The 23,999-nt window shown below is 35.7% G+C and overlaps 1 protein-coding gene across 14 annotated transcripts in view; it reads left to right on the plus strand.

The window, feature by feature from the left end:
• Positions 1-11,363: 11,363 nt before the first annotated feature.
• Positions 11,364-23,999, plus strand: part of LOC111049426 (collagen alpha-1(XV) chain) — a 364,911-nt gene continuing 352,275 nt past the window's right edge. For 13 of the 14 annotated variants that reach the window (XM_039428928.1, XM_039428931.1, XM_039428933.1 and 10 more), the window contains exon 1: positions 11,364-11,500. In XM_039428928.1, coding sequence (XP_039284862.1) covers positions 11,496-11,500 — 5 coding nt within the window. In that variant the 5' untranslated portion in view covers positions 11,364-11,495. Of the gene's footprint in view, positions 11,501-17,811; positions 17,930-23,999 lie in introns of all 14 variants that reach the window. The other variant, XM_039428929.1, reaches the window with a different exon arrangement.

Here is a 23,999-nt window from a genome sequence, read left to right on the forward strand (position 1 = left end):
ACATAATTTCCCTATACTTTACACCTGTATAGGCTACGTTTATAATCCAGTTCTTTCCTTTATTATGGTATAGAAGATGATACATGGATGGATGATCATTGTTATTTTACTAAAAGATAGAATAAGTTGAATAGTTTCTCTTTCAGAATAATTTTGAAATTTTAATTAAATAAAAATGGAAGATTATAATTTCTTCATGTATATAACAACACCTTCATACAAAGACATATTAACTGCATGCGTTTTCATATTGCCGATACAGCATTGATGAAACTGTAGACGTTTATTTAGCACTTTGTCTCAAAAATTGTTCTAGCTGAAAAATTAATAATCCATGCCACGTGTAGGCCTAAACATTGCATCAGGAAAACGAAGTTTCAAAACTATGTTTTTCAGGTAGAAAGCAATATAGAAACAGATGTTCCGTTTTTAATTTCGACCATAATATGATTTGGTGATTTTTTAATGAAATCGAATGTACCATTAATGAAATTTAAACATTAATTCTGAAAAATCTAGAAGGAATATTAAAATTTGGGCTTCCAGGTGCACGAGATTGATATTTCTAGAATCTATGTGCAAAATTTGGAGATCTAAATCATTCCCGTTTTACCGGTATGCAATCCACAAGTTGACATGTTTTGATGCGAACAAACGAACACACGAACAAACACAACCCCACTCTCTCTTATTATATAGATGGTTTATTTGTTCACATAATTATGTGTTAGCATAAACTAGACGTGTATGTTAGTGTTACTTGACGGTTGACGGTTGACGGATGAAGTCTGATTTTACTCTGCTGTCACTAACGGTAGATTCCATTGGATATTTTCGACTGACAGACGAACAGTCTTCTGTAAGAACTTACCTGCAACAGCACTCAAAATACTGCTCACTTGCTTCGAAAGCGACTGGTTGACAGTACAGTTTTCTTCGACTGTGAAGTTGAGAATGTCCGGCGAAACATAATGTTAATACTGTGTCTGACTATAGAATGCCGTTATTATTACATGTTATTTCATTCCAAACTTTCTAGCAGTGATCCTATAGTGTAGAGAGCAGTGGTACCCAGCTGTTGGCTCACAAACAGATCTCTAGTATTTTGAGATATATAGGAGAATCAGATCAGTAGTGGACAACAAGAAAGTGATTATATTGTATGTGAAAAACCTTTGTAGAGGATGTAGTAGGGTAAAAATACCTTGAAGATGCATAGACTCACATGCAGCGCTAGTGTCGTACTTGGAATTGAAATCGGCCATTGAGGGGGCAACCTATAAGATTATTACATACCAATGCCTTTGTAATCTATAGTATTAAAAATCTGGTGTGGTACACTCACACAACTTTCCTTGCTCATTGAACTATAAGCCTCATTATCAAACGAGAATAATTTAGGGGAATAACATAATGACGATTGATGGCAACATATTTGCAACTACGATCAGACTACTGTATATGTGTATATACAATTGTTTTCAGAGTACTTTTTCCTTTATGTAAATTGTGAAATTCGATGATTTTTTTGAAATTCGTCAAAACAGCTGTTCTACAGAAGAAATATCTCGACTATAACTGTGTTCTTTTTATAACTGCTCTACCTACCCACGGTATATGGAAAAAGAAAAAGTAAAAATCTGGTGTGGTACACTCACACAACTTTCCTTGCTCATTGAACTATAAGCCTCATTATCAAACGAGAATAATTTAGGGGAATAACATAATGACGATTGACGGCAACATATTTGCAACTACGATCAGACTACTGTATAGCCTATGTGTATACAATTGTTTTCAGAGTACTTTTTCCTTATGTAAATTGTGAAATTCGATGATATTTTTTGAAATTCGTCAAAACAGCTGTTCAACAGAAGAAATATCTCGACTATAACTGTGTTCTTTTTATAACTGCTCTACCTACCCACGGTATATGGAAAAAGAAAAAGTAAAAATCTGGTGTGGTACACTCACACAACTTTCCTTGCTCATTGAACTATAAGCCTCATTATCAAACGAGAATAATTTAGGGGAATAACATAATGACGATTGACGGCAACATATTTGCAACTACGATCAGACTACTGTATAGCCTATGTGTATATACAATTGTTTTCAGAGTACTTTTTCCTTTATGTAAATTGTGAAATTCGATGATATTTTTTGAAATTCGTCAAAACAGCTGTTCTACAGATGAAATATCTTGACTATGACTGTGTTCTTTTTATAAACTGCTCTACCTACCCACGGTATATGGAAAAAGAAAAAGTAAAAATCTGGTGTGGTACACTCACACAACTTTCCTTGCTCATTGAACTATAAGCCTCATTATCAAACGAGAATAATTTAGGGGAATAACATAATGACGATTGACGGCAACATATTTGCAACTACGATCAGACTACTGTATAGCCTATGTGTATACAATTGTTTTCAGAGTACTTTTTCCTTTATGTAAATTGTGAAATTCGATGATATTTTTTGAAATTCGTCAAAACAGCTGTTCTACAGATGAAATATCTTGACTATGACTGTGTTCTTTTTATAAACTGCTCTACCTACCGTACCACGGTATATGGAAGAAGAAAAAGTAAAAACCGTGTACCTACCTATCTCATGCACGAGAAGGAGGTTACAAAGTCCATTTCTCAAGGATTGGGTGGACCCCCCATTAGTACCCCAGGAAAAAGACTCATGTCAGTTGATAGAGCTAATAAATAGCTATCCATGGTATAAATTTGAAGAAAATCGTTAGAGCCGTTTTCGAGAAAACCGTGAAAAACATGGCTTTTTAGTCATTATCCGCCATTTTTCTCAAGAATATTACGGAGCTCCTGGAATTTTCCCAGAAATGAGACTCATGCCAGTTAATAGGGCTTATGAATAGCTATCCATGGTATAAATTTGAAGAAAATCGTTAGAGCCATTTTCGAGAAAAACGTGAAAAACATGGTTTTTTAGTCATTATCCGCCATTTTTCTCAAGAATATTACGGAGCTCCTGAAATTTTCCCTGAAATGAGACTTATGCCAGTTGATAGGGCTTATGAATAGCTATCCATGGTATAAATTTGAAGAAAATCGTTAGAGCCATTTTCGAGAAAAACGTGAAAAACATGGTTTTTTAGTAATTATCCGCTATTTTTTCCGCCATCTTAAATTGAATTTTATTGAATTTCTTATTGTCGGGTCCTCATGGTATAAGGACCATAAGTTTAAAATTTCAAGTCAATCGGTTAATTAGGAATGGAGTTATCGTGTTCACAGACATACACACATACACACACACACACATACACACACACACACACACACATACACACACACACACACACATACACACACACAGGCCAATACCCAAAAATCATATTTTTGGACTCAGGGGACCTTGAAACGTATAGAAAACTTGAAATTGGGGTACCTTAATTTTTTTTGGAAAGCAATACTTTCCTTACCTATGGTAGTAGGGCAAGGAAAGTAAAAACCGTGTACCTACTGTACCTACCTCATGCACGAGAAGGAGGATACAAAGTCCATTTCTCAAGGATTGGGTGAACCCCCATTAGTACCCCAGGAAAAAGACTCATGTCAGTTGATAGAGCTAATAAATAACTATACAGGGTATGGATTTGAAAAAATCGTTAGAGCCGTTTTTGAGAAAATCGTGAAAAACATGTTTTTTTAGTAACTGTAATTTTTCTCAAGAAATTACGGAGCTTCTGCAATTTTCTCAGAAATGAGACTCATGTCAGTTGATAGGGCTTATAAATAGCTATCCATGGATAAATTTGAAGAAAATCGTTGAAGCCGTTTTCGAGAAAACCGTGAAAAACATGGTTTTTCAGTTATCATCCGCCATTTTTCTCAAGAATATTACGGAGTTCCTGGAATTTTCCCAGAAATGAGTCTCATGTGAGTTGATAGGGCTTATGAATAGCTATCCATGGTATAAATTTGAACAAAATCGTTGTAGCCGTTTTTGAGAAAACCGTGAAAAACATGGTTTTTTAGTCATTATCCGCCATTTTTCTCAAGAATATTACGGAGCTCCTGGAATTTTCACAGAAATGAGACTCATGTCAGTTGATAGGGCTTATAAATAGCTATCTATGGTATAAATTTGAAGGAAATCGTTGAAGCCGTTTTCGAGAAAACCGTGAAAAACATGGTTTTTTAGTCATTATCCGCCATTTTTCTCAAGAATATTACGGAGCTCCTGGAATTTTGACAGAAATGAGACTCATGTCAGTTTATAGGGCTTATAAATAGCTATCCATGATATAAATTTGAAGAGAATCGTTAGAGCCGTTTCTGAGAAAAACGTGAAAAACATGTTTTTTTAGTAATTATTCGCCATTTTTTCCGCCATCTTGAATTGAATTTTATTGAATCTCTTATTGTCGGATCCTTATGGTATAAGGACCTTAAGTTCAGAATTTCAAGTCAATCGGTTAATTAGGAATGGAGTTCCTAGACATACACAGACATACACACATACGTACACACACACACATACACATACGTCCGTGTTCACAGACATACACACATACACACACACACATACACACACATAGACCAACACCCAAAAATCATGTTTTTGGACTCAGAGGACCTTGAAACGTATATAAAACTTGAAATTAGGGTACCTTAATTTTTTTGGAAAGCAATACTTTCCTTACCTATGGTAATAGGGCAAGGAAAGTAAAAAAAATATATAGATTTAATATCTCATGCTAAAATACCCCAATGGCGGCCTTCAATTTCAAGTAAGAGCTATCATTGGGAAGGCATAGGCATTGTGGGTCTATATATCTTTAAGGTACTTTGTTAAGGTCCACTTCAAACAGTGAGCATTCCTTACTAAATTAATGCATTCTATCCAACCAATGCTCACAGTCTTAATTGTATTGCACTATAGAGATTGACATCCTCATTGCTGCATTTCCACTAGAAGAGTAAATCTATACTTCTAAATGTTCATACTTTTGAGTCACAAGCAAGGATTGTATCTTGTTGCCAAGACAGACTTGTGTATTATTAAGTTTGTAGCGTGAATATTGATGTTGTAGAACTTTTACATAATTGAAGAGACTTGAAATGTTGTCAAAAATCAACTTTATTTGAAAAAAATCAAAATTTTACAGGAGCATGCTTTCGTGTGTGCTGATGATGTGTGAGCACACACGGAAGCATGCTCCTGTAAAATGTTAATTTTTATTTGAATAAAGTGGATTTTTGACAACATTTCAAGTTTCTTCAATTGTGTATTATTGCTTTATATTGCGTATTATTGTATAATTTGCTTTTTGTCGACCGTACTATAATATACTTCTGAAATGTCCATACTTTTGAGTCACAAGCAAGGATTGTAGCTTGTTGCCAAAACAAACTTGTGTATTATTGCTGCACATTGTGTATTATTGTATATTACTTTTTGCCAACCGTACTATAGAGGGATTCATCTCATACTGTCAGCATTGGTGGAATGGGAAGCATTGTTGTTATTCAAAAGGAATGCTGACAGTTTGAAATGAATCGTACTATAGCTGCAGTCTCCAGTCTCCGTTCTTTTTGGCGTCAAGTTGTCTGCCAGACTCTGCAGACTGTCTGGGTGGTTGGAGCTCTCTCTCACTCCCTCTCTCTTCTCACTCATTCTCTCTCTCATGTTCACTCTCTTTGCTCTCACTTACTCTCTCTCTCTTTCTTTCATATCTTTCTTATATCTCACGTTCACTCTCTTTACTCTCAGTCACATTTTTTTTAACTTACACAAGCTTTCCGTCTCACTGTTTCTTCTCACATTCTGTGTCTTTTCTCTGCCTCCTACATCCTCCCCCAACAGTACCTTCCCTCTCTCATTCATGTATTTTCTCTCTTTCCCACTCCCACTTTCTTCTCTCTCCCATCCACTCTTCCATCTCTCCTACTATCTTGACAATTTCTATCTTTACTATCAATAATCTTTTCTATAAATATTGTTTTTTTCTCACTGTACATCTTTCCTTTATTTTCCCCTCTTCTCAAACTCAGTCTTTCCTCAATTCCACATTCTCCTCTTCCACTACAGCTCTATATTCTCTTTTCTCTGTAACCGGTGATACAATTTCACACTATTACATCTCTCCTATTTCTTTCTCTTCTCCCACATTTCCACTCTCTTTGTCCCCTCAATCACGCTTTCCTTATTCAATGAATTCCTCTCTTTTTTCTCTATTCCACTAGCCTTTTAGCCAGCATGAGAATTTTTATTTGTAATAAATAAATGTAATCTAATCGACTCATTCTCTTTCTGATCCTTTTAAAAATGTAATCTAATCTGCTCTCATACACAATCTCTACCTCTCTCATTCATCTCTTACTCTGAATCTCTCCTCCATCATTCTAATTCATATGAATAAATAAATATAATCAAATCTACTTACTCTTTTTCTAATCCCTCTAAAAAATCGAACCCAATCTCCTCTCATACACAATCTCTACCTCTCTCATTCATCTCTTACTCTGAATCTTTCCTCCTTTATTTTAATTTATATGAATAAATAAATCTAATTCAATCTACTTACTCTTTTTCCAATCCCTCTAAAAAGTCGAACCCCATCTCCTCTCATACACTATCTCCACCTTTCTCAATCATCTCTTTCTCTGTATCACTCCTCTATTACACACCTCCACCTTCTCACACAATACTTATTTCCTCTCTCAAACTTAATCCCTTTCTTCACACACCTACACCTTTCCTATCTCACTCCCCTCTTTCAACGGTCACCTCTCAACCTCTCTCACTTACTCTCTTTCAATGTTCACCTCTGAACCTTTCTCACTCACTCTCCTATAGGATACAACTCTCAACTCCCTCACTTCACCCTAACCCACTCACTCTCTTAAAACTCTCAACTCCCCTCTCACTTCTTTCTGTCTCACTCACTCTCTTACAACTCTCAACCCTGAACCTCTCTCTCTCAATTATCTCTATCTCAATTACTCTCTTACAACTCTCAACCCTGAACCTCTCTCTCTCTCAATTATCTCTATCTCACTCACTCTCTTACAGGATACAACTCTCAACTCTGACCCTCTCACTTACTCTACTACAAACTGCACATCTCAACTCTGACCCATTCCCTCTCACTCTGCCGGCCGGCCCTCTTGGTTGCCCTCGCGCGTGCGTTGACGCAGAGTGCGTGTTGGTGTGAGTGAGCCAGCCAGAGTCTGAGACTGAGAGACTCCGAGCTCAGAGCAGAGTGAGTCTTGTCGGCGAGAGCATCTCTAGTGTCAGTGCGCTGTCTAAACAGCTGACCACGTGTTAATTGAGCCGGTTGTGCCATGCGGTCTAGTGCATCTTCTGTTGCTGAAGCGTGACCTAACTATGGGGTGAGTTGATAATTACGTGGTTTTTGGGGTATAAGGTTCAGTAGAGTTAAGTAGTGTCATAGAGAAACGATAGCACAAGTAGATATCCCATGGTATAGGGCGTTTATGTCGCAACTTTTATTGTTATCCCAAGCCGATAGCTCACGTAGTTCTTTCCTATGCAGCTGTGTGACGCTGGTAGTCTCTCAAATTGTGCCGTTCATACTCTCTCACCCCAACAAAACAGTAAAAATTAACAATAATCGACAGTAATCGGCTTGAGATAACAGTAAAAGTTGCGACATAAGTTCCGTATACCATGGGATATCTACTAACGCTATTGTTTCTCCATGGTAGTGTTTTGATTCATGATATTATGATGTTGTGTTATTACTATTTAATTTGGCGTTTAGGTTATTATCCATAATATAATAAGCTGATTATTGTGTGGCTTTTAAGATAAAAATATGAATATTATTACTATTTATGTTCTTTTCGAGAACATAATATCCAAGCACTAAAATCTAAAAATTATACACAAAAGTCGGCATTTGCTGAACACTTGATAGATTCAGGCCATAATTTTACAGATATAAATTCCAATATGAAATACTTAATTATGGTAATAAAAGTCAAAAACTGAATGTCAAAGAAGAATTTCATATTTATAAAGCAGCAAAATTAAACAGAGATAAAATAATAAACTTAATCCATGTGATGATAAAACAGCTGTAATATTTATACCGAGAAAACGACTTTAGTCCGTAATTCTTACCAAAAGAAGATTCAATGCAGATTTTGTGGCTATAATAATCATACTGATAATAGCCAATGCCCAGCAAAAGGACAACCATGCCTAACTTGTAATCGAATAGGCCATTTTTCAAAAGTATGCAGAGCACGAAACGATAAAAAAAACCAAATGGTACCTGCCACAGTAATTTCAGCAGCAAATACCAGCACTGACCTCTCAAAATGTCTTGTTCCTATACGTGTTAATGGAATAGATACATTGGCACTATTAGACACTGGGAGCACAGCAAGTTTTATAGATAAGAAACTAGTAGTACAATCGAAGATGAAAACTATGCCATATTCCAATTTGATTACATTTGCTTCAAGTGCCTGCAACACTAAAACAACTGAGTGCGCTTTGAGTGAAATATATTTCCAGAACGAAGAATATAATGATTTTCCTTTGATCGTATTGAACAAATGTTGCGCTAGTGTAATTTTGGGACACGATTTTCTAAAGAACTTTTCATCCATCACTTTTGATTTCGGTGGATCTAAAGCAGCACTACAACTGAATGAAGACAATGACGCAAGAAGGCCTACTTATGAAATTAAAAAGTGTGCCCTAGCCCAAGCTACAGTAGAACCTGTCTCATTGTTTCGTGATCTTCAACCGGACTGTCGGCCTATAATAACTAAATCGAGACGACATTCAGAAGAGGATTACTTGTTTATGATGAATGAAGTCAAACGGCTTAAAGATGCTGATATTATAGAAAATAGTCATTCTTCTTGGAGAGCTCAAGCATTTGTTACTTCAAGAGAGAACCAAAAGAAACGTATGGTGATTGACTATTCACAGACCATCAACAAATTCACGAATTTGGATGCCTATCCACTACCACTAATGGAAGAATTAGTCAATAAGGTAGCGCAATATAAAATATTCTCATCTATTGACCTGAAATCTGCCTATCACCAGATACCAATCTTGCCTGAGGAAAGGCATTTCACCGCATTTGAAGTTGGACACAAACTGTATCAATTCAAAAGAATTCCGTTCGGAGTCACGAATGGAGTAGCTGCTTTCCAGAAAGAGATTGATCAAATCATAGAACAAGAAAATTTGACATCATGTTATGCCTATTTAGATGATATTATTATGCGGAAGGACCCAAGAAGAACATGATGAAAATTTAGAAAATTTCTGGAGAGCAACAGAAAAATATGGCCTCACGATTAATGAAGAAAAGTGTAAAATATCTATGGAGAATAAATTTAACCTTTCTGGGATTCGAAATTGGTCAGGGTATGATTAAGCCCGATCCAGATCGATTGAAACTACTCCTTGACTTACCAGCTCCAAAAAATCAGAAAGAATTGAAGCGTGTCCTTGGAATGCTTGCACACTACTCCAAATGGATAAAAGAATTTTCAAAAAAGATCCATCCACTTGTGCATAATACTCACTTCCCGTTGAATGAAGAATGCAGAAATATATTTGAATCATTAAAGAAAGAAATAGGATCTGCAGTTCTAGTGCACATTGATGAAAAAGTCCCGTTCACTTTGGAAACTGATGCCTCAGATTACGCTATTGGAGCAGTATTAACACAGAATGAGAGACCAGTGGCGTTTTTCTCAAGAACTCTTTCCACACCTGAAACTAGGCACTCTGCAGTGGAAAAAGAAGCTTATGCCATTGTGGAATCAATCAGGAAATGGCGACATTACTTACTTGGACGAGAATTTACACTTATCACAGACCAGAAATCAGTTTCATTCATGTTTAGTAATAAACAAACCAGCAAGATTAAGAATGACAAAATCCAACGATGGCGCCTTGAATTGTCAGAATATAAGTTCAATATAATTTATAGAGTTGGAAAAGAGAATATACCAGCAGATACACTATCAAGAGTCTGTGCCACTGTTGGATGCCATACAGATATAAAGAAACTGATAAAATTTATGAGGACCTGTGTCATCCAGGAGTTACTCGACTCCATCATTGGACCAAAACAAAGAACTTACCATATTCAATAGATGATGTAAAAGAAGTATGTTCCAAATGTATTACATGTTCTGAAATGAAACCACGCTATGCCAAAGGAACTGGCCGCCTTATCAAAGCAACTCGACCATTTGAACGTCTTAATATGGATTTCAAAGGCCCACTACAATCAAGTTCAAGGAACAAGTATATTTTAGTTCTTATAGACGAATATTCCAGATTCCCATTTGCCTTCCCCTGTCCTGACATGACTACTAATACAGTAATAAAACACCTTACATCACTATTCTCTCTTTTTGGTGTACCGTCTTACATACATTCCGATAGAGGAACATCGTTTATGTCATCAGCTTTGAAAAATTTCCTACTATCAAAAGGAATTGCCAGCAGCAGAACATCGCCCTATAATCCAGCCGGTAATGGGCAAGTCGAACGGTACAATGGAGTTATATGGAAAAGTGTGATGCTAGCCCTAAAATCGAGAGGTTTGAACAACAGTCACTGGGAACAAGTTCTCCCCGATGCCCTTATTCGTTCCCTATTATGCACAAGCACCAACTGCACACCACATGAGCGGATGTTTTTACATGCAAGAAACTCAAGTAATGGAAAACCATTACCAACCTGGCTATTGACACCTGGACCAGTATGGTTGAAGAAGATGACGAAAAACTCAAAACAAGAATCGCAAGTTGAAAAAGTTGAATTAATCGAGAGTAACCCTGAATATGCGTTTGTTCGCCACAACGACGGCAGAGAATCGACAGTCTCACTTCGCCAGCTCGCCCCATACCCCACGAGTGCCGATTGATATTAAGGGGGGAAGATTGTGATGATAAAACAGCTGTAATATTTATAATCTGTTATCTCTGTTACTAAGACACATATTTAATGTCGAATAAAGCTCGTGTTGAGTCCAATTCTATTACAATCCAATTAGACACCAATAACCCCATTTTTGATAGAATCATGCAAATTTAAACCCAAAATTTACAGTTTTAGTTCATAAAAACATATGAATACACTAACATATGAACAAAATAAGAATCTCCCATTAGTATTTATTTATTTAATTCATATCACTTGATAATGGCATAAATGACCCTCTCACTTACTCTACTACAAACTGCACATCTCAACTCTGACCCACTCCCTCTCACTCTGCCGGCCGGCCCTCTTGGTTGCCCTCGCGCGTGCGTTGACGCAGAGTGCGTGTTGGTGTGAGTGAGCCAGCCAGAGTCTGAGACTCAGAGACTCCGAGCTCAGAGCAGAGTGAGTCTTGTCGGCGAGAGCATCTCTAGTGTCAGTGCGCTGTCTAAACAGCTGACCACGTGTTAATTGAGCCGGTTGTGCCATGCGGTCTAGTGCATCTTCTGTTGCTGAAGCGTGACCTAACTATGGGGTGAGTTGATAATTACGTGGTTTTTGGGATATAAGATTCAGTAGAGTTAAGTGGTGTCATAGAGAAACGATAGCACAAGTAGATATCCCATGGTATAGGGCGTTTATGTCGCAACTTTTATTGTTATCCCAAGCCGATAGCTCACGTAGTTCTTTCCTATGCAGCTGTGTGACGCTGGTAGTCTCTCAAATTGTGCCGTTCATACTCTCTCACCCCAACAAAACAGTAAAAATTAACAATAATCGACAGTAATCGGCTTGAGATAACAGTAAAAGTTGCGACATAAGTTCCGTATACCATGGGATATCTACTAACGCTATTGTTTCTCTATGGTAGTGTTTTGATTCATGATATTATGATGTTGTGTTATTACTATTTAATTTGGCGTTTAGGTTATTATCCATAATATAATAAGCTGATTATTGTGTGGCTTTTAAGATAAAAATATGAATATTATTACTATTTATGTTCTTTTCGAGAACATATCCAAGCACTAAAATCTAAAAATTATACAAAAAGTCGGCATTTGCTGAACACTTGATAGATTCAGGCCATAATTTTACAGATATAAATTCCAATATGAAAATACTTAATTATGGTAATAAAAGTCAAAAACTGAATGTCAAAGAAGAATTTCATATTTATAAAGCAGCAAAATTAAACAGAGATAAAATAATAAACTTAATCCAATTAGACACCAATAATCCCATTTTTGATAGAATCATGCAAATTTAAACCCAAAATTTACAGTCCTAGTTCATAAAAACATATGAATACACTAACATATGATCAAAATAAGAATCTCCCATTAGTATTTATTTATTTAATTCATATCACTTGATAATGGCATAAATGACCGAAACATGTCGTGATAAAATATTTTTAAAAAAGGGTACTGAGATTTGTATTTATTTTCTTTATATTTATGAATATTATTCTCTACAATTGGATTAAAAATTTGAGGCTGTTTTGGAACAATGTTATTTTGTTATTTTTAGATAATGTTGAATGAGGGGGAGGATAGAGTTTTACTAGACCTTAATATGATATCAGAAATAATCTATTATCTGGCTGATCATTCCAATACAAATCTTTTCTGTATTGAGGAAGAGTAACTTTCAAATAATGTGAGGTTGAATAGAAATTATTGTATAGACATGAGGTTGTTGGATAGCAATTTTGAATAAAAACTATGATGATCACTTGGATTTTCGTATTTTATTACTTTTAGGTAGAGCATAGATAATATGAGTAGGCTAGGGTTAACATGGTTCCATTTTTGCAAAACTGTTGTTTATAGTTTTTTTTGTGTAGTTGAGAAGTTGATATTGTGGTAATTGTTCATATTGAATGAAAAAGACTAAGGAATCGTCAAAAACCACAGATTTATTGATACTTAGAAAGACCGGTTTCGATTATTACACCATTGTCAATCTCTGATGAAGAGTTTTTTTCTAATCTCTGATAAACAGACAATTTTTTAGTCTCTTTCATTCAATAAGTTGTTTATAGCATTGCAATTTGCAAACCATCCTATGATTAATATTGACTGAACCGTTAATTCACAGTTCATTTGACAGTATAGTTTTCTTCCGACACTTACCTGAATGGAATGTCTACATAATTCAGTAATTAGATTGAGATGAGTTGAAAATTGGGTTGAATATACAATATTATCATAGACATAGAACAACGTTGAAATTTAAACTTTTTAATACTCGTTTAGAATATCCAGACATCAAATTTGGCTAGAATAGTATCTCACTCTTCATGGAAATGTAAACTTATCAGAAGAATCCCAGAGAAAAGTCTGAGTTTGATTTGCCTTTTCTGTTTATGTTAACGCTGAGCTGTTAGAGCTTATCAACTTCAGCTGCATAAGTAAAGTTCTCAGAACCATTGAAAGTTTATGAAGATTTAGTATTCTTTTGAATAATTCTTTTCTTCTTTCCATTTGGTTATTATCATTCTCTAATCAAAGATTTCCATTCAACTTAAAATTTCAAGTTAATTCAGCTAAGTTAATGAATCTCATTTGCACAATGGTGAAATCTACTTTGAACTATCAGCATTTTTAATAAATAACACCATTGCTTCCTTTCTAAGTTGGAATATTGAACTTGTAAAATATTGAATGTGAAATTAGAGTGTAGAATTTGTTTCTTTCTTTATGACTATAAATAGGCCTACACTAGAAAAAAGGAAGCAATATTTCATAGAAATATTTCTTTCATTCACACATCAATCTATCTGTCATTTGATCAATGTTGGAGAATGAAGAATACGAACTTGTTCATGGAATTAGTTGTTATGATAAGATCCCATATAACTAAAACCGTTCAATTTTTGTAAGAATTCACACACATAACTGAATGAAACCAAGTAAATCACAATGATCAGGTTTATAGTTCTGTGTTGATAAGAAAAACTTACAGAAATGCCAATATTCCAGTTCGAATTTTGATGGAATTCGTTGATATTGGAATTAAGAAATTCAAGCTGATTCATAGTGGAAGAATAATAGTATGGAATAAGATAAGACTAAAATTAAAATCTCTTGGTTCAAATTCTAAACAAAGTTTACTCACTTCCGATCTTTCAAGTACAGTACAACTTCTGACTGAGTCTTTCAAAATTGAAGTTGAGATATTTCTACTTTTTATTCAAATTCTTCTGTTTTAAAACTGAACAATACGAAAGTAGAATTTCTTCTCCATCAGTTACAATAATTTATAATTCCTCCTTAACCTGAATTAAACTGTCCTATTCCACACTATTCATCCCTTACTTAATTCCACTTTTTCGAATTTTGCTTGAATCCTTACAACTTAGAATCGAGAAATCACTGGTCAAATCCTTCTCTCACAAAACTTAACAAAACAGAGTAAAATTCCATGCCTGTCAGTTACAATTCTTCGCTCAGCTGAACAAAACTGAAAAAATCGCACCATTCTCTCTTCGATCCCTGTCTGCAACCCGAATTTATCAATCAAATTGATTGATGACTCCGCTAACTGCATTCTAACAATGTAACTTTATTGATAACGACGCTGCCCTATTGATCCATTCATCACCTATGTTGTCTTCTGAGGTCAGATTCACTGTATCCTGTCAGCATTCCTTATCGATAACATCAACATTTACCATTTAAACATTGCTGACAGTTGTCTTCTGAATATATATTTTCTTAATCCTGTCAGTATTTCCCATAAACAACTCCAATGCTCCCCATTTAATCAATACTGTCATTTTGCAATGAATCTATATCGCCGTTTGGGGGAAAAATATCTTTCTCCCGGGAATTTCTTATTGGAGCTGCCTTCCATTTTCGATTTATGACTCAAGTTTATGTATCAATTGCCTTCCTGGCTCTACAAGTTTGCGGGCAGAAATGCTATACCTTTGGCAACAATTATTGGGGGAGCTACTTTGCTGTATTGTTTTTGTGATACATTGGTTTCAACTTTCTGTGTTGTTGTGTTGGTGATGTGGTAGATATCCATATTGAATTCAATATACGTAAAAACGGTTTCTTGATGGTACAACCCTTCTCATGATCCTTTTCCAGACTGAATCAGGTTCCTTCATGTATATCACAATACTTGCAGGCTCATGAACTAATTTATATTGACTGACAATACAGCTACCCAGACAATGAATTACTTTAAGTGTTTCCTGAAGAATATGGAGATGAATTATTATGAAATAAGATAGAGAATGTGAAAAGTGATTATTATAAAAATATATAATAGCAATAAGAAGTCTTTAGGAAGTATGGAATGTGGAATAGGAAGTGAAATGTGAGTAATATGAGGTCAAAGTATAAACGATTTATTGATATTGAATTTTCAAAAACATTAGGCTTTATATCCAGGAGCCTGAGGAATTGTACTTCAATTATTTATATCTAAAATCGGAAATATATTCATTCTATGAATTTAATGACTGGAATGATGTTTTTCATGATGGGAATATTAGAGTTTGAGAAAGACAGAATACAATTATATTCAATTTACTGGTAATTAAGTAGAAATTAGAAAAGGGAAGATTATAATTTTTTCAATTCCAAAGAAGCATTTTATCAGAAATCCTAGAGATTCATTAGAAATTTCATAAAGCATAAACACTGTCTTGAAGACACCATTTCCAATTCCAAGAGACAATCATTCTCAACTGTCAAAAATCCACAAATAAGCTAGAAAATTCTATTCTATACTAATTTTGAAAACGAATGAATATGATTGTATAAGATCCTATCATATAATCCCTTATAAATTTCACTACAAAAGACTTCAGTAGTTGTAATTTGCAGAAAGACTTTCAAGTTTATTATTCCATGAGAAATTAAGGAAGGGATATTGGATACTAATCACGAAAAAGACGACCATTTCATGACTTTATTTATGCATTTTATTATGTGAAAATGCCTTAACTGTTCAAAGAAGATACTCAAATTGCCCATTAAGAGATCATCAAAAGCTATATATCCTGGAGGCTACAAACGGTTCCTCAATTATAAACTACGTTAAAGTGTTTTAAAACGTCTCTGAAGATTCGTAGAATTGATTTATGGAATGTAGTCGACTCGGGTTTGAAATTTCTTTGTAATGAGATCCCACAGATACCTCAAAGCTTGGTGGTACTGCTTATCCGACAGTCCCCACCCCCCAAATCACTTTCCCCTGCTTATCCGCCCCTCCCACTGCCTGCCCCCTTGTGGTCAATGATAGTCTTAATTGGATTTAGTTGTTTGTTGTAGTATTCAGTTTGGCTTCAGTTGATTTGACCGGTGGATTAGTTTTTAGTTTCTAGTTTTTCAACTAGAATCATTGATATGTCATCCAGCCAGAGTGTTATTAACTAGCTGGAAAATATTGATTGGACATATCGATATAATATTATAATGGAAGTAATGTTTTGAATAGTTATAACGCCTACTACAGTCAGATTCATTCCAATACGACAATATATCCCTTACTAATAAGATCAATGCTGACATTTTGAAATGAATTTCACTGTAGACGCGTATTTCTCCAGTGTGTTGAGAGCAATATTATTCCATCAATTTTTAGATAAGGGAAACATATTTTCCCTACAACCTACAGTATTTGGGAAAGAAAACTCTAGGCTCACCAGGCATCAACGGTCAAACCGGTTTCAAACTTTTTCTGATAAACAGTAAGTTAAAAACCCAAAAAACCCTATCAAATTCCACAAGAAACATTAAGAGAAGCCTTCACCTCAGAAAATACTACTCTGATTGGTTCTCGTGGAATTAAATCATGTTTAAAATTCAACAGCTTTTGTGCAACCGAGCCTGAGTATCTTTAATGAGATTCTCCCCGGTTAGCATTCCTTATGTAGGCTATAATATCTATGATTCTCATTTAATTGAAGATGACAGTTCAGAGTGTAAATTATTAGTTATGAAAAAATATAAATACTCCAGACACTGAAAAATAAGGTATGTTCAAAGTAAAGCGTTGTCTGGCAGTCTTGATTGTGTTAATCTTTTTTATTGTTTTTCTATTCATATTTCGTATATTATTTGATTGAAATTTTAAGTTTAAATGAACACTTTTAATTCAATAATTCCATGAGAGGCTCGTCTTGTGCAGGAACTTGCAGTTCCAAACCAATAGGCAGGATTGACAACCCCCCTTTTCCTCAAATAATCTCAATGACGCAGTTGGGCACCTCTGCAATAGGTTAATATTTCAAACAAATAACGGAATAACTGACCTTTTTTGTGATAGAAAAAATTTGAAATTATTATAGACTCAGTGAATTGCTGGATAAATATTGAGCTGGATAAATTGAAAGCTTCATCTTAGTTCGATTGAAAATGTCTTCCAATTTTTTTGCTGAACTTAAGAGCTGTGTAGCTTTTTGGAACATTGTCAATGAACCAATACTCAATAATCAACGGCAACCCATCACTCAATCCTTTCATACTGTCTTCTCTCTCCTTCTTCTAATTCTTCTCCTTCTTCTTCTTCTTCTGCTTCTTCTTCTTCTGCTTCTTCTTCTTCTGCTTCTTCTTTTTCTACATCTTCTTTCCTTTTACTTCTTCCTCTCCTACTTCCCCCTTTTACTTCTTCTTCTTACTTTTTTGTTCTCCGTATTCTTCAATCAATCAAGCTATTTTTTCGAACGCTCTTTCCACTCCTTCAACACGTCTCTCCTAATTCATTTCTCTCTTATTCATCATACAGCATCTTCTCTCACTCTTTTCCATCCTTTCTCTCTCTCTCTCTTCCATTCTCTTTTTCTCGATATCTCTCACCATAATCATTACTTTCTCGTTGCAGTCTCCGTCACATGAAAGAAAAGATTATTCCGAAATTGTAAGTGATTGTGGACGAGAAGACGCTAACAAGCCTAAGCAGATTGTCATTATTTATTCTCGGAATCGTCGGAAATAATGAGGTAAATATGGAGAATTTCTGCATTCAAAAATAGAAACGATAAGCGACGCGCATAAAATACGTCAAGAAAACCGCTCGTCAATCCTTTAATCTGGAGAGAAAAGGAAAAAATGTCACTGTGACATTTTATTCTTTCAAGTACCTACCATCTGGAATGAGATCATAGTCAGTGATATCACTATGAATATATTCAAATGCGAGTGTTCTAGCCTATTCTAACCTATAATCTATGCAGTTCTATTGGTATTAATGTGGATATCTATATATATATATATATATAAGCGAAATGGCACTCACTCACTGACTAACTGACTGACTGACTGAATCACTCACTCACTCGCAGAACTAAAAATCTACCGGAACAAAAACGTTCAAATTTGGTAGGTATGTTCAGTTGGCCCTTTAGAGGCGCACTAAGGAAGCTTTTGGCAATATTTTAACTCTATGGGTGGTTTTTAAGGGTTTAAAGTTCGTCTTTTAGCATGTATATTCTTCTTATTCTCTTAATTATAATTGAAAAAAGGCCATACCATATGTTAATATAGAACTATAATCTAGGGAGAGTACCTCTTCAAAACAGTTGTTAACTGGTAACTAAATTAATAATTTTGTCAGATTGGCATTAAGTTGAATTGACTTTCTTAGGTTGGCACCAAGTTGAAGATTGAAATGCATTTATCGCGGAAAAATTGATTTGGCACTGCTTCTTCAATCAGAGCTATTCCTGGGAATATAATATTACTAGCCGTCAGGCTCGCTTCGCTCGCCATATCCGTTTAGCCAGACGTTTAGTCTGGATCCCTGACTGGATCTTCCTAACATATGATGAAAATGCTCAAATAAAAAATTCAGGCGAGCGAAGCGAGCCTGGTGAAATCATTCTTGGACGATCCAGTCGGGGGTCCAGGGGGCTGAGCCCCCTGGCTAGACGGATATGGCGAGCAAAGCGAGCCTGACGGCTAGTTATGAGATAAAAGAGTGGCATTGGTGGGCGATACAAATATGTCAGATCTAGATCTAGAAATTCTTGTAGCTTAGTTCTGTATGGTCTATATTTATACGATATAGCACTGTTCATAATAATTGAATTTTGACTTTCAATAGTTTATGTGGATATTATGAGATAAAAAAGTTGGATTGAAGGTCGATACAAAAATTCCAGGTTTAGATTTAGAAATTCTTGTAGCTTACTTCTGTATAGCCTATACGATATAGCACTGTTCATACTAATTGGATATTGATACTTGAGATTGAATAGTTTATTTTATCGGTTTTTAGTTCACTCATAGATCCACTGAAAATTGGTTAACTTGATTTTGATATTTCTTCACGAATTAATTCATGAGTAAAAGACTTCTTCATTGATTATGGGTTAGTAAAATACAATATAATGAACAGGAATGCAGGAAATGTTTTCCTGCCAAAAATTGCGATCTCATCTGATGATGATGATGATGATGGCTCGGATATTAATTAACTGGAGTAATAGAATGTTGGAAACAATACGTTTAGTCGTGAGAAGATTCTCTAAAGAATGTGAACAATTTACTATGCCTATTATTATCAATTACAGTTCATGTTAAGCCATTTAAGCCAGTTTCACACACATCAATTTTTGGCATTACGACTTTTTGCCGTGCCTATAAACTATATTCGATTGAACAGAAATGATGTTTGTCAAGCTCCGTCTAATCCAACAGATTTTATAAGGATGGTAAAAAATCAAACGTCCAAATATCAAACTGGCTTAATATAACTAGATTCAAGCCCTGCACACACTCATCGATTTTTGTTCGTACGGTATTTTGCCGTCCTTATAAATTCTATCAGATTAAACAGATGATTTCAAACAGATTATGTTTGTCAAGCTCCATTTAATCTGATAGAATTCATAGGGACGGCAAAGAATCGAACGTCCAAAAATTGATATGTGTGTAACTAACGTTACTGTGTTACCATTTCAGAATAACCAATATTCATTTATGTCGTCCAATTATTTTTGGTATCCACCAATTTATTTACGGATGGTGATGAATATGACGAATATGGTCATGACAATGATGATAGTACTTGTAATAATGCTACTGCCGACATTGATTACGATGATAATGATGATGACTACATTTACTGATGTTGGATGTAACTAGACGATATTGAATGTCTAGCCTAATCTAGCCCGACGATAGTACCAACTTACAACTGTTGATATCCATAACAATCGGTAACTAGTAACTATATATAGTAACTGTTAACAGCCTATGATAGACACATTCATCTGTCTATAGTGAAATTCACAATAAACTGTCAGCATACCATATCAACAACACGATCGCTTCCCATTCGCCCAATGCTGTCATTTTGAAGTGAGTCTCACAGCAGTATGCGGTTGTTACATAGGAGCTACAAAGCACTGCATCTCAGTGGGATTCACTCCAAACTGACAGCATTCCTCATTAATGGCATCAATGTTTCTCATTCGACCAATGCTGGCAGTTTGAATTTAGTTCCACTATATCCAATCTCATTCCATTATTGCAAACGTGAGGCATATTATGTTATTGTAATGGATGTATCAATCTGGGTAGTGGTACACTGTATTCCATACATTTACTACTGATCTACTCATGTATAAATGGGACGTCCGAAACATCAATTTGACTGTATTGATTTTGGTTCGAATTAACTTATATTTAATTATTAATTATTGGTGAGTCTACCTATTTCTCTATTTTGACACTAATGATTTTGGCTTGAATATACTCTTTTTTACTTTCCTTGCCCTATTACCATAGGTAAGGAAAGTATTGCTTTCCGAAAAAAATTAAGGTATCCCAATTTCTAAATTTTTATACGTTTCAAGGTCCCATGAGTCCAAAAAAATGGTTTTTGGGTATTGGTCTGTATGTGTGTGTGTGTGGTGTGTGTGTGTGTGTGTGTGTGTGTGTGTGTGTGTGTGTGGTGTGTGTGTGTGTGTGTGTGTGTGTGTGTATGAGTGTATGTGCGTCTGTGTACACGATATCTCATCTCCCAATTAACGGAATGACTTGAAATTTGGAACTTAAAGTCCTTTAACTATAAGGATCCGACACGAACAATTTCGATCAAATACAATTCAAGATGGCGTCTAAAATGGCGAAAATGTTGTCAAAAACAGGGTTTTTCGTGATTTTCTCGGAAACGGCTCCAACGATTTTGATCAAATTCATACCTAAAATAGTCATCGATAAGCTCTATCAACTGCCACAAGTCCCATATCTGTAAAAATTTCAGGAGTTCCGCCCCATCAATGCAGGTAGATTCCCAATTATCAGGCTTCAGATACAATTGAAACAAAAAAAAGTGGAGTAGGTTGAGCATGAAACTCTCTACAATTAATGTTCAGTAACATTTTCACCTAAAATGGAAAATAAGCTTTAAATTCGAGAAAATGTGATTATTCAATAATTTATTGCAAATTATTGTGTCTCCAGCGTTATTTCCCTGTCACCAGCTGGCTCAAATCTTTGAATAGTAGACTTGAGATGCACGGGAACACTAGCGTCAGGTGATCAATTTTCATAACGGCAAGGAAAGTTGTGTGAGTGCGCCACACCAGATTTTTGTCATAGTCATTCAATCTCAGCTGTTTTCCATGCATGAAATCAATCCCGTAAACAGCTGTTTGCAGAACGAATAAACATAATGATTCTCATTACAGTATACTCTACTGCAAAGACCTCAAAGATGCATAGACTCACATGCAGCGCTAGTGTCTTACTTGGATTTGAAATCGGCCATTGAGGGGGCAACCTATAAGATTATCACATACCAATACCTTTGTAATCTATAATATTACACATATATAGATATAATATCTCGTGCTAAACTACCCCAATGGCGGCCTTCAATTTCAAGTAAGAGCTATCATTGGGAAGGCATAGGCATTGTGGGTCTATATCTCTTTAAAGTCTTTGCTCTACTGTAAATGAAACCATATGTTTTCTTTACAGTGGAGTAATTATGTTCCCTAGTTCCGAAATAGGAACAGCAAAGCTTTGCAAAGTCTTGTCAACTTCCACAAAATTCCTGATTCGGAATATGTAAACTAGGTTATGCTTATAGAATGCATGTAGTAACTTCAGCACAAGCAGATAATGTTTTCTTTTCTCAATTATTCTTCTTTAGATTATTATGACAAAAAAAGTGTACGTTACTTGGACGTGAATGTCTTTTGCAGTGCTCGAATAAAATTCTAGCCTCGGCTAACGCTCATCATTTTCACCTGCAAAAGGCCCCTTCCCGTCCATGTGACGTGAGATACTATTATTGAACCAATAAATGATTGATCTACCACATAATGAAGGAAAGAATTGGCTTATATTGGGAAATTCACGAGTGACGCATCAACACGTCTTAACTACTGTAATAATCAACTTCAAATTTTACATATAGATTCTAAATTTACCGAGGATCGTAATAAGCCTATTTGATATTCTCTAAGATTTCAGTAGGCCAAGTTTTCAGTTTGTCAAGTTTATAAATAGACCTTTGCGTAGTGCGGGTTACCTGCTAGTTAGTAATATTTCAGGGGCGCCCACAGGTATTTCAGCAGTGTTTAAAATAACTTTTTTCGAGGTTGCCTTATTTTTGGGGCGGGTAGAATATTAAATTTGGGATACTTAGGGGTGTGCGGTTTGAACTTGAGGTTGACCTCTGCCATTTCTCTCTACTGAGTATTATTTACATCTAAGAAGCGTTTCGATGTCTGTCTTTGTAGCTTCGATCACAGAAAACTGCAGTACAGTATTTTAATTGTAGAATACAATCATAGAGAAACGATAGCATAAGTACATATCCCATGGTATAGGGCGTTTATGTCGCAACTTTTACTGTTATCCCAAGCCGATAGTTCACTTAGTTATTTCCCATGAAGCTGTGTGACGCTGGTAGTCTCTCAAATTGTGTCGTTCATACACTCTCACCCCAACAAAACAGTAAAAATTTACAATAATCGACAGTAATCGGCTTGAGATAACAGTAAAAGTTGCGACATAAATTCTTCATACCATGGGACATCTACTTACGCTAATGTTTCTCTATGATGCAATATAGCAGTTCTCTTTGCGTTCAGCTACAACTAATATTATGATAGAAACTGTGGACACTGGATTTAGCATTCCTTATAAATAGCATCAATGCTTCCTATTCAACATAAATGCTGACAGTTTCCACCATCATAGAAGAACTAGAGACAACTAGAAACTCACTTCAGAAACAACTAGAAACGCTAAAGTTATTGAAGCTTTTGGGTTGTAGAGAGTGAACTACTCTTACTATCTCCTCCTAGCTTTATCCTTGACTTTTCACTATCATTTCTAGCTTCATCATACCTTCCATCAACCCACATCATCCCTTGCTAAAATCCAAGCACATCAAAAGGCTACAAACATCTCTCTCTCTCTCTCTATTTCGTCACTACCTCTTAACCCCCAAGTTAACCCATAGCACTGGCACTTCATATACCGGCAATATACACACGGTCTCTCACCTCATATGCTCTTTACCTCATGTGTCCTCACCTCACGATTCACCATATGTGTCCTTTCCTCACCTCACACATGTCTACATGATCACATACTCACTTTACTCAGAGTAGAGTCACACATGAGGCGAGCCACCTCGGAGCCTCAAACTCTGCTTCAACTCTCTCTCCCACACTGTCCTTCTCTCACTCATTCGCACTCACTCTCACTCACTAATTCACACATACTCTCTCCCTCACTGGCTCTCTCTCACTCTCTGACTCACTCTCTTTTTCATCCACACACATTATCTCTCTCTCACCCCCTCTCACTCTTTCTCTCTCAATCACTGACTCCCATTATTTCTCACTCTCTATCTCACTCACTCACTTGCTCTCTCTCTCTCTCTCTATCCCTCACTGACTCTCTCTCTGTCCCTCTTCCACTCTCACTCTTTTTTTCTCTCTCTCTCTATCACTCTCACACTCTCTCTCTCTCTCTTCTTCGCTGACGCTTTCTCTCTCTCTCAAACACTCGAATGTGTTTCCAACGTTGATTTTAATAGTTGAG

Source organism: Nilaparvata lugens, chromosome 5 (assembly GCF_014356525.2).
Source record: "Nilaparvata lugens isolate BPH chromosome 5, ASM1435652v1, whole genome shotgun sequence".
NCBI lineage: Eukaryota > Metazoa > Arthropoda > Insecta > Hemiptera > Delphacidae > Nilaparvata > Nilaparvata lugens.